This window comes from Oncorhynchus keta, chromosome 24, assembly GCF_023373465.1.
Source record: "Oncorhynchus keta strain PuntledgeMale-10-30-2019 chromosome 24, Oket_V2, whole genome shotgun sequence".
Taxonomy (NCBI): Eukaryota; Metazoa; Chordata; class Actinopteri; order Salmoniformes; family Salmonidae; genus Oncorhynchus; species Oncorhynchus keta.
The window spans coordinates 22,188,202-22,203,891 of NC_068444.1; the positions used below are offsets into that span (position 1 = coordinate 22,188,202).

Sequence of the window (15,690 nt, forward strand, 5' to 3'; positions counted from 1 at the left end):
AGTTTATTCGGAAGATAACAGCTCTATAAATATTATTTTGTGGTGCCCCGGCTCTCCAGTTAATTACATTTACATGATTAGCTCAATCAGGTAATATTAATTACGGAGAAAGGATTTCATAGAATAGCATGTCATATCACTTAATCCGGCATAGCCAAAGACACGACACCACTGCCTGTGGACACTGGTCTCATTCTAATGGTCTACAGACAGCCTCTGCTTGAAGATATTCTATATGACTGTAAAATAAATAAATATTTGTTTATATTTGAATAGTTATTCTGTTACAAAATATGTACATAGTGTAGCATTGATTCACCAAGCAAGTCTGGGATGCCAACAGAAAATGTTGTTTTATTTAAATACAATTTGGTTGAATGACACATTTAGCCATATGAGAATTACATGGGAGTTCAAATGTTCAAAATTGTTTACCGTTTTACAGTAAATTGCAGACAATCCTGGTTCTACTGTAGGACCCAGTTAAAGAAAAAAGTGAAAGAAAAGTCCCATCCGAACAATAACCCCCCCCCAGTAAGACTGTAGTAACCAGTGAATTGCACTACAAAATACTGTAAGGTCACTTGTTGCTACTGTTAATGATAATGAATGGAACAAAATAAAAAGCTTAGTCTATTCTTCATCCTCTTTGAAAAAATGTATTTCAGGTATAGGGTGCCATTTCAGATTGTCCCCAAATCATCATCGTCTTTCAGCTGTTGGCTCTGCAATGGCAGAGGGTCCATACTTAGTGTTGTACAAATCAGAGTCCCCTTGTTCCCAGAACTACTCTTCACCAAATTCTCAGAGCAATAGGCCTTCATCCTGTACATATTAGCTTTATTCTCGCAGCAGCCCACGTTACTCAGTAACAGATAGACATCTTTCCTGAAAGCCTTAGTAAAGATGGCATAGAGGAAAGGGTTGGCACAGGAATTGATAGGAAAGAACAACACCAGGAGTATCTTGGAGTTGGTGACAGTGATGAGCGGAACCTTAAAGGCTGCGGATATAGCGAAGAACGAGATGGGTGCCATGCAGAGGAGATCGGTGAAGATGAGGACAGCCATGCGCTTAGCGATCTTGGCGTCTGCACTGCGGCTGGGGAACTGGGGGTTCCGTACTGCCAGGTAGATGAGGACGTAGCAGACGCAGACCACCAGGAACGCCCCCACGTTGAAGAGGAGGAGCAGGAGGATGAAAGCCTGGGCCAGAGGAGTCTTCACATCCATGGGAAGGCACATGCTCACCTGGAAAATATTTATTGTGTTATTTAATATACAGCAGTAATGAAAAAGTGTGTCCTAACCAATCTTCTCCTCTGGGAAAATAATGTAAAGAACACACAGAACAATGGACGGTCATTGTTTTCTTTTGCCGCGGTGTGTTATAGCAACAACGATGGACGGCTATCACTGGCTGTCGCAGCGGTGTGTTTTTTAACACAACGATGGATGGTCATTGCGTTCTGTCGCTGCAGTGTGTTGTAGCAACCACCTGCTGGGTGCAGACTAGTGGTGACTATTTGCGTGGATTCAACATGTAGAATCATTGAAAAATGAACAGAAAATGACGGCCACTATTCTGTTCAGAAGCACTAGGTATACTCTGCCGTCCATTGTTCTGTTTTTTTTTAAATAGTACAGTGTATTACATACCCTGCTGTAGCTGCTGACCCCCACCAGGGGGAGCATGGCCATCCCCAGACAGATCAACCACCCTCCAGCCATGATGACAGCAGCCTGCGCCAGGCCTAGCCTCTTCTCCAGCTGCAAGGCATGAGTTATCGTATGCCAGCGCTCCAGAGTGATAGTCGACAACGTGTACACCGACAGCTCCCCACCGAACACAGACAGGAAGCCCGCCGCACTACAACCTGCTCCCGTCTGCCAATCGATGGCGTGCTCACTGTAGTGGCCTCGGGTGTGGAGGTCGACCGCGGCGATCATAAGGAGGTAGACGCCGATGCAGAAGTCAGCGAAGGCCAGGTGACACATGAGAAAGCGTGGCACAGTGAGTTTACAGCGACTGGTGAAGAAGATGAGGAGGACTGTCAGGTTGCCAATGATCGCCAGGATGTTGATGAACCAGATGGCGACTCTGAGAAAACTGAAACCTGGAGTGAACAAAGGAAAAGCAGTCAAACTCAATCAAACTTCATTTATATAACACATTTCTTACAGACATTAGATACAATTTTTATTTTATTATTATTAAGAAATAAAGATCGTAAATTAGTCAAATAACAGTGGAAAGGAGACCGTACGACAAAGAAATCTGCCTAGGCCTTCTGTTCTTTCAGTAAAAGGCTGTTGCCAAAACATGTCCGTTAGTTTGACCTCTTGACTGCTTGAAATAACATTAAAACGTCTAAAGACTATTAGAGTGAATGAGGGTTTTCCCAGTTTGTCTTTTTAACCCTGCATTCAAATACAATTCTTACGGGACTAAGCTGAGTTGAGGGCAGCAATTCTTGATTCTACCTGCTATGTCTTCACACGGGTTAAAGGCGTCAGCCTCTGGTGTACACTGGAGGGTTGGTCTGGTCTGACAGTTTAACCCTAGTTCTGGATACTGGAAATCCACACCTCCGTAGGACTCATCTTCGACATCTTCATTTGTTCCATGTATTTCCACCAGTAGGGATGTGTCGGATGAGTCCACCATACCAGCTGGAAACCTGGTGGTACAGGAAGCGAGAGCTGTAAAGAGTAGGTCAATGGTCACTAAAGTTTTATGACTGTATAATTATATTGACATTTATTTTTCCCCGAATACCAATGCATTTAGTGTTGCGAGCTAGATGGATATTGTAGACTTATATGAATTAGTCTGGTAATCTGAGGCTACAATGATAGAAAAACCTGTTTCCATAGTTCAAAAGTGGAGAGATGAAAGGTCATAACTGAAAGGTCATGATTGATCATAATGTGTCACTAGTATTGCAGGACTGGATGAAAAACAGTTCACTTTCGTTCAGACAAGTAGTGGCATTTCTAATCAGATAGTTTAAATGGGATCCCTGAAAAGTCATAATCAATAGATGATTAATTACTCAAATTAGGAATTAGGCAAATAAGGCACCTTCACTGAAGATGTCTCTTAGTCAAAACGGATGAATCTACCAACTTAGCAATTCCATGATGTAATGAATAATTATTTGGGAAACTTAGACTTTAGTTTTTAAAGGCCCAGTGCAGTCAAAAACGTGATTTTCCTGTGTTTAATATATATTTCCACACTATGAGGTTGGAATAATAATATAAAATTGTCATAATTATGAGTGTAAGAGTTGTTTTTTTGGTGGGATGGAGTTTTGGCCTTCATGGTGACATCACCATGTGGTACATTAGTTAATAAATCAATAAGAAAGAGAGTTCCAAACCTCTCTGCCAATAACAGCAAATTTTCAGTTTTCCCTCCCCACTCAAAATTCTTGCTTGGGAAATTGCCCTTTACTAAAAAGCTATTTTTGATGATTTTTTACAATTGTAATTTAAAACAATCACAATAAGTCGCTAAATTGTTAACCAGAAATGATTTGATATTGAAATAAAAATGGCTGCACTGAACATTTAAACTACTGCAGTAGTAAACGAAGAAGAAAAGAAACTCACTTTTCATACGGACTGTCATCACAATACGTAGGCCAAGATCCATTATGTTGTGCTGCATTGATTGGAGAATCCCTAGGGGAGAGAGAGGTAAATTAAACCTGTGTTCAAAATCAGCTTGGAGCCATAGAGATGGATAGATGGCGCGCTTGCCACAAGATAGTCAACAATGGCACTGTCTATGCCATCACAGAAGCCATGATCACAAAGATAGGAGGTGTTCTCTCTTTTCCAGCTCTATATTTGGAGCATACTACCATGAGTGTCTGGTCTTGATTTCCTTGTGAACCTCATTGATAAACTGCAACAGACTGAAACAGATATGGTTCCCATTTATGATCCTGTGTTGTTAGAACTGCGAGCTTGAATGATTACAGTAAAAGAGAGAGGGGGCATGGGAGAAAGAAAGAGGGGGCATGGGAGAAAGAGAGAGGGGGCATGGGAGAAAGAGAGAGAGGGCATGGGAGAAAGAGAGAGGGGCATGGGAGAAAGAGAGAGGGGGCATGGGAGAAAGAGAGAAGGGGCATGGGAGAAAGAGAGATAGAGAGAGAGAGGGGGCATGGGAGAAAGAGAGAAGGGGCATGGGAGAAAGAGAGATAGAGAGAGAGAGAGGGGGCATGGGAGAAAGAGAGAAGGGGCATGGGAGAAAGAGAGAGGGGGCATGGGAGAAAGAGAGAGGGGGCATGGGAGAAAGAGAGAGAGGGCATGGGAGAAAAGAGAGAGGGGCATGGGAGAAAGAGAGAGGGGGCATGGGAGAAAGAGAGAAGGGGCATGGGAGAAAGAGAGATAGAGAGAGAGAGAGGGGGCATGGGAGAAAGAGAGAAGGGGCATGGGAGAAAGAGAGATAGAGAGAGAGAGAGGGGGCATGGGAGAAAGAGAGAAGGGGCATGGGAGAAAGAGAGAGGGGGCATGGGAGAAAGAGAGAGGGGGCATGGGAGAAAGAGAGAAGGGACATGGGAGAAAGAGAGAAGGGGCATTGGAGAAAGAGAGAAGGGGCATGGGAGAAAGAGAGAGGGGGCATGGGAGAAAGAGAGAGGGGGCATGGGAGAAAGAGAGAAGGGACATGGGAGAAAGAGAGAGAAGGGGCATGGGAGAAAGAGAGAAGGGGCATGGGAGAAAGAGAGAAGGGACATGGGAGAAAGAGAGAGGGGGCATGGGAGAAAGAGAGAAGGGGCATGGGAGAAAGAGAGATAGAGAGAGAGAGAGGGGGCATGGGAGAAAGAGAGAGGGGCATGGGAGAAAGAGAGAAGGGACATGGGAGAAAGAGAGAAGGGGCATTGGAGAAAGAGAGAAGGGGCATGGGAGAAAGAGAGAGGGGGCATGGGAGAAAGAGAGAGGGGGCATGGGAGAAAGAGAGAAGGGACATGGGAGAAAGAGAGAAGGGGCATGGGAGAAAGAGAGAAGGGGCATGGGAGAAAGAGAGAAGGGACATGGGAGAAAGAGAGAAGGGGCATGGGAGAAAGAGAGAAGGGGCATGGGAGAAAGAGAGAAGGGGCATGGGAGAAAGAGAGAAGGGGCATGGGAGAAAGAGAGATAGAGAGAGAGAGAAGGGCATGGGAGAAAGAGAGTGAGAGAGAAAGAGAGAAGGGGCATGGGAGAAAGAGAAATAGAGAGAAAGAGAGAAGGGGCATGGGAGAAAGAGAAATAGAGAGAAAGAGAGAAGGGGCATGGGAGAAAGAGAGAAGGGGCATGGGAGAAAGAGAGAAGGGGCATGGGAGAAAGAGAGAAGGGGCATGGGAGAAAGAGAGAAGGGGCATGGGAGAAAGAGAGAAGGGGCATGGGAGAAAGAGAAATAGAGAGAAAGAGAGAAGGGGCATGGGAGAAAGAGAAATAGAGAGAAAGAGAGAAGGGGCATGGGAGAAAGAGAGAAGGGGCATGGGAGAAAGAGAGAAGGGGCATGGGAGAAAGAGAGAAGGGACATGGGAGAAAGAGAGAAGGGGCATGGGAGAAAGAGAGAAGGGGCATGGGAGAAAGAGAGAAGGGGCATGGGAGAAAGAGAGAAGGGGCATGGGGAGAGAAGGGGAGAGAAAGGAGGCAGAGGGAGAATGGGAGAGAGTGAGAGAGAAAGAGAGAAGGGGCATGGGAGAAAGAGAAATAGAGAGAAAGAGAGAAGGGCATGGGAGAAAGAGAGTGAGAGAGAAAGAGAGAAGGGGCATGGGAGAGAGAGAGAGAGAAAGAGAGAAGGGGCATGGGAGAAAGAGAGAGAGAGAGAAAGAGAGAGAGAAGGGGCATGGGAGAAAGAGAGAAGGGGCATGGGAGAAAGAGAGAGAGAGAGAAGGGGCATGGGAGAAAGAGAGATAGAGAGAGAGAGAGAGAGAAGGGGCATGGGAGAAAGAGAGATAGAGAGAGAGAGAGAGAGAGAAGGGGCATGGGAGAAAGAGAGAAGGGGCATGGGAGAAAGAGAGAGAGAGAGAAGGGGCATGGGAGAAAGAGAGAGAGAGAGAGAGAGAGAGAGAGAAGGGGCATGGGAGAAAGAGAGATAGAGAGAGAGAGAGAGAGAAGGGGCATGGGAGAAAGAGAGATAGAGAGAGAGAGAGAGAGAGAGAAGGGGCATGGGAGAAAGAGAGATAGAGAGAGAGAGACAAAGTGTGTGTTTGTTTGTGTGCGTGCACTTGTTTTCCTACATTGTCAGGACCCCAATGTCCTAGCATTTCACCTTAATATCCTGAAAAGTTAGGAAAACAAGAACTGTTTTGAACATTCAGGACTTTTTTCAGGTCCTGAATTTGTTCAAATTGTATTTTAAGGGTTTTGGGGTTAGGGTTGGCTTAGTGAAAGGGTTTTTGGGTATAATGTTAGGGTTAGGTTAAGTATTAGGGTTAGGTTTAGGGTTAGGGAAAATATAATTTTTAATGCTCCAAAAATGTTACACTCCAAAAAGTCCTTACACTTCATGAAAATACAGCTGTATATGTGTGTGTGTGTGTGTGTGTGTGTGTGTGTGTAAGGCCAACTACCACATTTCGGACCCTGGGCACTGACCTCTTTCATTTCAACACATTTTGCCATGGTGCAGAGAGAAAAATTGGCAGTTTTACAATGTTATTATACAATATTGCAGTTTTAAAGCGAATTTCCTGCTATTCTACACATTTTGCCATGAGGCTGAGGGAACCTGTTGCAGTTTTAAAGCAAATGTCCTGCAATTCTACACATTTTGCTATCATATGCTATCTGTGGGCCCCCAACCTCTTGCTGCCTGTCTCCAGAGGAACTGCAACGAGGTCATGCTTTGATCTTGTACTGATATGCTTTGGGGAAACAGTCAGTCGGAGAGACATATGTTTTTGATTCTCAAGACATAATCACAAAGCAGTGGTAGAGTATCACTTATATTAGGACATGCACATTTGATTTGGTTAACAGCAATAAGGAGAGACTGGCATGAGAGCTGCGTCACAGACACACACACAGACACAGACACACACACGCACAGGGCCGGATAACCAAACGGGCACGCATCGAACATGCACCCCGGCCCCCAACCTAAAATTATAAACAATATATTTAGTCTCTTGTGATAGACTGCTAGCTGGCCAGCAAACACTACTTGGTTTTGGGTTCCGAGGTTACATTATCTTTAACCCATGCCCGAGAGACTGATTCCAGCTGCATCCTGTAAACAATTCATGTGATTCATTTGAAGGGCATTGAAGACCATTGTCTCATTAATTGCAAACTTCTACTAGGAATAGCCCACTTAATTACTAGTTATATCCCTCGAAAAGAGGAAATCCCTGTCCGTCAGCCCTAAAGCAAGTTTCCTCTTGGTCTAACGTCAAGACACTGGTTTCTCCTGTGGGAGACCCAGGTTCAAATCCTGCCTTTGACACTTGCCCCTCAAATCCTGCCTTTGACACTTTCCCCTGGTGTGAATCAGAAGAGGCTGGTTGGAGGAGCTATAGGAGGATGACTCGCTGAAATAGAACAGGGTCAAACATGTGGTTTCATATGTCTGATGTGCTTGATACCATTCCAGCCATTACAATGAGCCTGTCCTCCTATAGCTCCTCCCACCAGCCTCTTCTCGTGTGAATGGGATTATGCCACCTGTGTGTGTCCCAGGTGAGTAAGGCACAGCAGTGGCTGTTGTAGGTGAGGTGTGCCTTCTGCAGGTTGCCCAGATCCCTGAAAGGGGGTAGTCTCTTTAGGCCATAGGCTGTACGGGCAACCAGCTCCACGACAGAATTGAGGCCATGGGATGGCAAAGTCTCTATCGCCGTCGACGAGACATCTCTGGAAAACATACAGTGAAAACACAATCATAATAAAAAATGTATTAATTAATTCTCTCCCTCACTAATGAACTCACTCACTCAGTCATTCATCAGAGCTCTAATTACAGACACGGCAAAGGGTTCAGAAAGGTTTTTGAGGATATCACAGTACCAGTCAAAGGTTTGGACACACCTACTCATTCAAGGATTTTTATTTAGACCATTTTATACATTGTAGAATAGCCCTTACACAGCGCTTAGTGGGACTATCATTTGTTTTTCAACAGGGCAATGACCCAACACAGCTCCAGGCTGTGTAAGGGCTATTTGACCAAGAGTGAGAGTAATAGTGCTGCATCAGATGACCTGGCCTCCACAATCACCCGACCTCAACCCAGTTGAGATGGTTTGGGATGAGTTGGACTGCAGAGTGAAGGAAAATCAGCCAACAAGTGCTCAGCATACATGGGAACTCCTTCAAGACTGTTGGAAAAGCATTCCAGGTGAAGCTGGTTGAGAGAATGCCAAGAGTGTGTAAAGCTGTCATCAAATCAAATCAAATGTATTTATATAGCCCTTCGTACATCAGCTGATATCTCAAAGTGCTGTACAGAAACCCAGCCTAAAACCCCAAACAGCAAGCAATGCAGGTGTAGAAGCACGGTGGCTAGGAAAAACTAGGAAGAAATCTAGAGAGGAACCAGGCTATGTGGGGTGACCAGTCCTCTTCTGGCTGTGCCGGGTGGAGATTATAACAGAACATGGCCAAGATGTTCAAATATTCATAAATGACCAGCATGGTCAAATAACAATAATCACAGGCAGAACAGTTGAAACTGGAGCAGCAGCACGGCCAGGTGGACTGGGGACAGCAAGGAGTCATCATGCCAGGTAGTCCTGAGGCATGGTCCTAGGGCTCAGGTCCTCCGAGAGAGAGAAAGAAAGAGAGAAAGAGAGAATTAGAGAGAGCATACTTAAATTCACACAGGGCACCAGATAGGACAGGAGAAGTACTCCAGATATAACAAACTGACCCTAGCCCCCCGACACATAAACTACTGCAGCATAAATACTGGATGCTGAGAAAGGAGGGGTCAGGAGACACTGTGGCCCCATCCGATGATACCCCCGGACAGGGCCAAACTGGAAGGATATAACCCCACCCACTTTGCCAAAGCACAGCCCCCACACCACTAGAGGGTTATCTTCAACCACCAACTTACCATCCTGAGACAAGGCCGAGTATAGCCCACAAAGATCTCCGCCATGGCACAACCCATGGGGGGCGCCAACCCAGACAGGAAGATCACATCAGTGACTCAACCCACTCAAGTGACGCACCCCTCCTAGGGATGGCATGAAAGAGCGCCAGTACGCTAGTGACTCAGCCCCTGTAATAGGGTTAGAGGCAGAGAATCCCAGTGGAAAGTGGGGAACCGGCCAGGCAGAGACAGCAAGGGCGGTTCGTTGCTCCAGAGCCTTTCCGTTCACCTTCACTCTCCTGGGCCAGACTACACTCAATCATATGACCCACTGAAGAGATGAGTCTTCAGTAAAGACTTAAAGGTTGAGACCGAGTTTGCGTCTCTCACATGGATAGGCAGACGATTCCATAAAAATGGAGCTCTATAGGAGAAAGCCCTGCTTAGAAATTCTAGGGACAATTAGGAGGCCTGCGTCTTGTGACCGTAGCGCACGTGTAGGTATGTACGACAGGACCAAATCAGAGAGATAGGTAGGAGCAAGCCCATGTAATGCTTTGTAGGTTAGCAGTAAAACCTTGAAATCAGCCCTTGCCTTGACAGGAAGCCAGTGTAGGGAGGCTAGCACTGGAATAATATGAACATATTCTAGTCAGGATTCTAGCAGCCGTATTTAGCACTAACTGAAGTTTATTTAGTGCTTTATCCGGGTAGCCGGAAAGAGCGTTGCAGTAGTCTAACCTAGAAGTAACAAAAGCATGGATACATTTTTCAGCATAATTTTTGGACAGAACGTTTCTGATTTTTGCAATGTTAAGTAGATGGAAAAAAGCTGTCATTGAAAGAGTCTTGATATGTTCGTCAAAAGAGACATCAGGGTCGCCGAGGTCCTTTACAGTTTCATTTGAGACGACTGTACAACCATTACGATTAATTGTCACATTCAACAGAAGATCTCTTTGTTTCTTGGGACCTAGAACAAGCATCTGTTTTGTCCGAGTTTAAAAGTAGAACGTTCGAAGCCATCCACTTCCTTAAGTCTGAAACACAGGCTTCTAGCGAGGGCAATTTTGGGGCTTCACCATGTTTCATTGAAATGTACAGCTGTGTGTCATCCGCATAGCAGTGAAAGTTTATGTTATGTTTCGAATGTAAAATATATAGTGAAAACAATAGTGGTCCTAAAACGGAACCTTGAGGAACACCGAAATTTACAGTTGATTTGTCAGAGGACAAACCATTCACAGAGACAAACTGATATCTTTCCGACAGATAAGATCTAAACCAGGCCAGAACCTGTAAGTGTAGACCAAGCATTTTCTAACATTTTTGAGAGGAATGGAAGATTCGATATAGGCTGATAGTTTTTATATTTTCTGGGTCAAGGTTTGGCTTTTTCAAGAGAGGCTTTATTACTGCCACTTTTAGTGAGTTTGGTACACATCCAGTGGATAGAGAGACGTTGTCACACTGACCATAGTTTGCGTTGTTTGTTTCTATGTTTTGTTTGGTCAGGGTGTGATATGAGTGGGCATTCTATGTTGTTTGTCTGTTTCGATGTGTTTGGCCTGATATGGTTCTCAATCAGAGGCAGGTGTTAGTCGTTGTCTCTGATTGGGAACCATATTTAGGTAGCCTGTTTTGTATTGTGGGGTGTGGGTGATTGTTCCTGTTTCCTGTGTGTGTGTTCACGTTACGGGACTGTTTCGTCTTCGTTCATTTTGTCGGTTTATTGTTTTTGTTCGTTGTATAGTATTCAATAAAAATGGATAATCATCACACTGCATTTTGGTCCTCCTCTCTTTCGCCTGACGAAGAACGTTACAGCAGTTTATTATGTTCAACACTTGGTTGGGCCAAGCACAGGAAGCAGCTCTTTCAGTAGTTTAGTTGGAATAGGGTCCAGTATGCAGCTTGAAGGTTTAGAGGCCATGATTATTTTCATCATTGTGTCAAGAGATATAGTACTAAAACACTTGAGTGTCTCTCTTGATCCTTGGTCCTGGTAGAGATGTGCAGACTCAGGACAACTGAGCTTTGAAGGAATAAGCAGATTTAAAGAGGAGTCTGTAATTTGCTTTCTAATAATCATGATCTTTTCCTCAAAGAAGTTCATGAATTTATTACTGCTGAAGTGAAAGCCATCCTCTCTTGGGGAATGCTGCTTTTTAGTTAGCTTTGCGACAGTATCAAAAAGGAATTTCGGATTGTTCTTATTTTCCTCAATTAAGTCGGAAAAATGTGATGATCGAGCAGCAGTAAGGGCTCTTCGATACTGCACGGTACTGTCTTTCCAAGCTAGTTGGAAGACTTCCAGTTTGGTGTAGCGCCATTTCCGTTCCAATTCTCTGGAAGTTTGCTTCAGAGCTCGGGTATTTTCTGTATACCAGGGAGCTAGTTTCTTATGAGAAATTCTTTTAGTTTGTAGGGGTGCAACTGCATCTAGGCTATTGCGCAAGGTTAAATTGAGTTCCTCAGTTAGGTGGTTAACTGATTTTTGTCCTTTGATGTCCTTGGGTAGGCAGAGGGAGTCTGGAAGGACATCAAGGAATCTTTGTGTTCAAGGAATCTGTGAATTTATAGTATGACTTTTGATGTTCCTTGGTTGGGGTCTGAGCAGATTATTTGTTGCAATTGCAAACGTAATAAAATGGTGGTCCAAAACTAGGTCCAGAGTATGACTGTGACAGTGAGTAGGTCCAGAGACATGTTGGACAAAACCCACCGAGTCAATGATGGCTTCGAAAGCCTTTTGGAGTGGGTCTGTGGACTTTTCCATGTGAATATTAAAGTCACCAAAGATTAGAATATTATCTGCTATGCCTACAAGGTCTGATAGGAATTCAGGGAACTCAATGAGGAACGCTGTATATGGCCCAGGAGGCCTGTAAACAGTAGCTATAAAAAGTGATTGAGTAGGCTGCATAGATTTCATGACTAGAAGCTCAAAAGACGAAAAGTCCTTTTTTTTTGCAAATTGAAATTTGCTATCCTAAATGTTAGCACCACCTCCGCCTTTGCGGGATGCACAGGGCATATGGTCACTAGTGTAGCCAGGAGGTGAGGCCTCATTTAACACAGTAAATTCATCAGGCTTAAGCCATTTTTCAGTCAGGCCAATCACATCAAGATGATGATCAGTGATTAGTTCATTGACTATAATTGCCTTTGAAGTAAGGGATCTAACATGAATTAGCCCTATTTTGAGATGTGGGGTATCATGATCTCTTTCAATAATGACAGGAATGGAGGAGGTCTTTATCCTAGTGAGATTGCTAAGGCGAACACCGCCATGTTTAGTTTTGCCCAACCTAGGTCGAGGCACAGACGGTCTCAATGGGGATAGCTGAGCTGACTACACTGACTGTGCTAGTGGCAGACTCCACTATGCTGGCAGGCTGGCTAACAGCCTGCTGCCTGGCCTGAACCCTATTTCATTGTGGAGCTAGAGGAGTTAGAGCCCTGTCTATGTTGGTAGATAAGATGAGAGCACCCCTCCAGCTAGGATGAAGGCAAAGGGTGGCTACTTTGAAGAATCTCAAATATAATAACACTTTTTTTGGTTACTGCATGATTCCATATGTGCTATTTCATAGTTTTGATGTTTTTATTCTACAATGTAGAAAATAGTAAAAATAAAGAAAAACCCTTGAATGAGTAGGTGTGTCCAAACTTTTGACTGGTACTGTACAAATTCCAATGGAGCTAGAAGCAGAAGTGCATGCATTAGATAGATTTTCAACTTCTAAAGTGACTTACAGTGTGTGTACTGCATGCCTTTCTAGTATGGGTAGTTGATCCCTGCAGCTGTGGGAAGGTTACCATGACTTCACATAGTCTTGTGATAACCTGACTAAATAAAGGAAACATAGAATAAAGACCAAATATTGATAGTCTTAAGTGTGTCGCTTACAGTATCCTAGGGCCCACTGCTCCTTTAAAAGCTTCCCTATGGATCACTTGGAGGTTTCGGTTATTCTTCAAAACCCTGAGAACACATAAAACAAAGTAAATAGCATTGTTTATTGATACAGGTTTATTTAGCCATTTGCTATCATTGTAAAAAAATAAGTTGAAATGTTAAAAGTATAGGAAATACTACAATTTATTTATCTTGGTCCCATTAAAGGCATAGTCTTGTATTTCTCTAATGCCATTGTTGAACAGGTTCCTGGAATAGAGAGAAAACAATGTTAACACCATTGGCATTAAGGCCTAGATCCCAGATCCTGAGTAGGCAATAATGACAGTTAGTGACTTTAAATGTCATTCAGTATAGCAATATCATTTTCACACTTCAGGCTTTTAGGACTATATTCTCCTTTGGATTGGAAAAAGTAGGTCTAGCCATTATAATAACACAGTACTTACATTGCAGTATATTCAGTTGTCATGCCAACGAAAGCATTTACTGGTATTGACAGAAGATAGAGGTTGTCACAGATATCCCTGTAAAACACATTTTTGATTATTTTTGATTTATCCGTTATTTTACCAGGTAAGTTGACTGAGAACACGTTCTCATTTACAGCAACAATATGGAGAATAGTTACAGGGGAGAGGAGGGGAATGAATGAGTAAAATTGTAAACTGGAAATTATTAGGTGACCGTGATGGTTTGAGGGCCAGATTGGGAATTTAGCCAGGACACGGGGGTTAACACCCCTAATCCTACGATAAGTGCCATGGGATCTTTAATGACCTCAGAGAGTCAGGACTCCCGTTTAACGTCCCATCCGAAAGACTGCAACCTACACAGGACAGTGTCAATCACTGCCCTGGGGCATTGGGATATTTTTTAGACCAGAGGAAAAAGTGCCTCATACTGGCCCTCCAACACCACTTCCCTTCCAGCAGCATCTGGTCTCCCATTAAGTTGATATAATACTGTTTTAGGCCTATATTTACTTTTCAACAGTGTCGACATGGTGTCCTTCAACGTCACTGACCCATACTTACAAGACTCTGTCTGATGAAAGTCAGTGTTTTTAATGAATTTCGAATAAAAAAATAGTTTTAATGGAGAGTTTTGGCATCTCTACCTCTTATGGACTCTACTAGGATTTAAGGCAGCACCTCTTCTCATGTTGTTAGAGCACCCCTTTTTTTATTCATATACTTACAAGACAAAATTTTGGTTCCAAGGTTCCAGAGAATGGATAGAAGTCATGTCAGGAAACACTGTTATCCCAGTGTTGGATATACTCCTGTTAATGCATAAAAAGACTGTATTATATTACTTCATAACACAACAATAACCTATTTGCTCTACCTTACCGAGGTATGTTGTATCATATGGTTTCTATGTGTTGTATGTACAATATACACTGAGTGTACAAAACATTAGGAAAATCTTTCTAATATTGAGTTGCTGGGGCATTGACTACAAGGTGTCGAAAGTGTTCCACATGGATGCTGGTCCATGTTGTCTCCAATGCTCCCACAGTTGTGTCAAGTTGGCTGGATGTCCTTTGGGTGGTGGACCATTCTTGATATACACGGGAAACTGTTGAGCATGAAAAACCCAGCAGCAGTTCTTGACACACTCAAAGGAACTTAAATATTTTGTCTTGTCCATTCAACCTCTGAATGGCACACATACTGTACACAATCCATGTCTCAATTGTCTCAAGGCATAAAAATCGTTCTTTAACCTGTCTTCTCCCCTTCATCTACACTGATTGAAGTGGACTTAGCAGGTGACATCAATAAGGGATCATAGCTTTCACCTGGTTTCACCTGGTCAGTCTATGTCCTGGAAAGAGCAGGTGTTCATAATGTTTTATACATACAGTGTATACACTGGGAACAATAAAGATTTACTGAACTGAAATGAGCTATTGTGAGGTCAAAGTGTCAACATGTACATTGTAGCAGAGTATAAGAAAGTATGTGAATGAATAAACCAGACAGGTAGCATTATCTAGAGTGGAACAAGCCCTCTATGCAGAGAGAGATAGGATACATCCCAAATGGCAGCCTATTGCCTTTATAGTGCGTTACTTCTGACCAGAGCCCTGGTCCTGGTCAAAAGTAGTTCACTATAAAGGGAATACAAAGTAGTGGACTATAATAGGAATAGGGTGCCATTTGAGACACAGACATAGTACAGTACGGTATGGTCTCTGGTATCTCTTAAAGTTCAGAAGGCCTCTCACAGATAACGCAGCTTAGGAAGGTTGTTGAACGTCCTTCGAGCGATGTGCACTAGGCTCCGTATGTTCTTAATGAAGCTGCGAAACAAAAATGTATATGAGGTCACATACAGCACACATCTGACATACAGAACACACTTGATTTCAGCCAGTCCCTTTACAATATATTCAAAACATGGTCTCAGTAAGATAAGTCAAAATAGTGACATTTAATCATTTTAGTTATACTGTATGTCACCCAAGCTGACATATTAGTTATACCTCACTTACAATGACATATTACTAAACGTCACATACATCACTTGCAAATCTAGAACACCGTCTTGAAGACAGATCAGCCCATACAAGAAAGCAGACTAAACTCTGCTATGAGGATCCATGTTCTACCCCTGGGGGGAAACACACTCACATTTCATTGAGGTCGAGAAGATTGTTGAATGCAAGGGTCTCTATAGTTTCCAAGGCAACACTTTGACCGATTTCTCTAAAAGACGCACCAAGC

General features: G+C 43.5%; 1 protein-coding gene across 3 annotated transcripts in view; it reads right to left on the reverse strand.

Annotated features, from left to right (window-relative positions):
* Positions 1-329: 329 nt before the first annotated feature.
* The window catches only part of lhcgr (luteinizing hormone/choriogonadotropin receptor), a 36,729-nt gene continuing 21,368 nt past the window's right edge, over positions 330-15,690 (reverse strand). Inside the window, exons 3-14 of one of the 3 annotated variants that reach the window (XM_035801086.2) lie at positions 15,598-15,672; positions 15,192-15,266; positions 14,157-14,240; positions 13,405-13,482; positions 13,136-13,204; positions 12,947-13,021; positions 12,793-12,840; positions 7,665-7,850; positions 3,618-3,689; positions 2,484-2,680; positions 1,659-2,116; positions 330-1,250 (exon numbers count right to left, since the gene is read on the reverse strand). In XM_035801086.2, the coding sequence (XP_035656979.1) occupies positions 684-1,250; positions 1,659-2,116; positions 2,484-2,680; positions 3,618-3,689; positions 7,665-7,850; positions 12,793-12,840; positions 12,947-13,021; positions 13,136-13,204; positions 13,405-13,482; positions 14,157-14,240; positions 15,192-15,266; positions 15,598-15,672 (1,984 nt within the window). In that variant the 3' untranslated portion in view covers positions 330-683. The remainder of the gene's footprint in view (positions 1,251-1,658; positions 2,117-2,483; positions 2,681-3,617; positions 3,690-7,664; positions 7,851-12,792; positions 12,841-12,946; positions 13,022-13,135; positions 13,205-13,404; positions 13,483-14,156; positions 14,241-15,191; positions 15,267-15,597; positions 15,673-15,690) is intronic. The other 2 variants (XM_035801087.2, XM_035801088.2) reach the window with 2 other exon arrangements.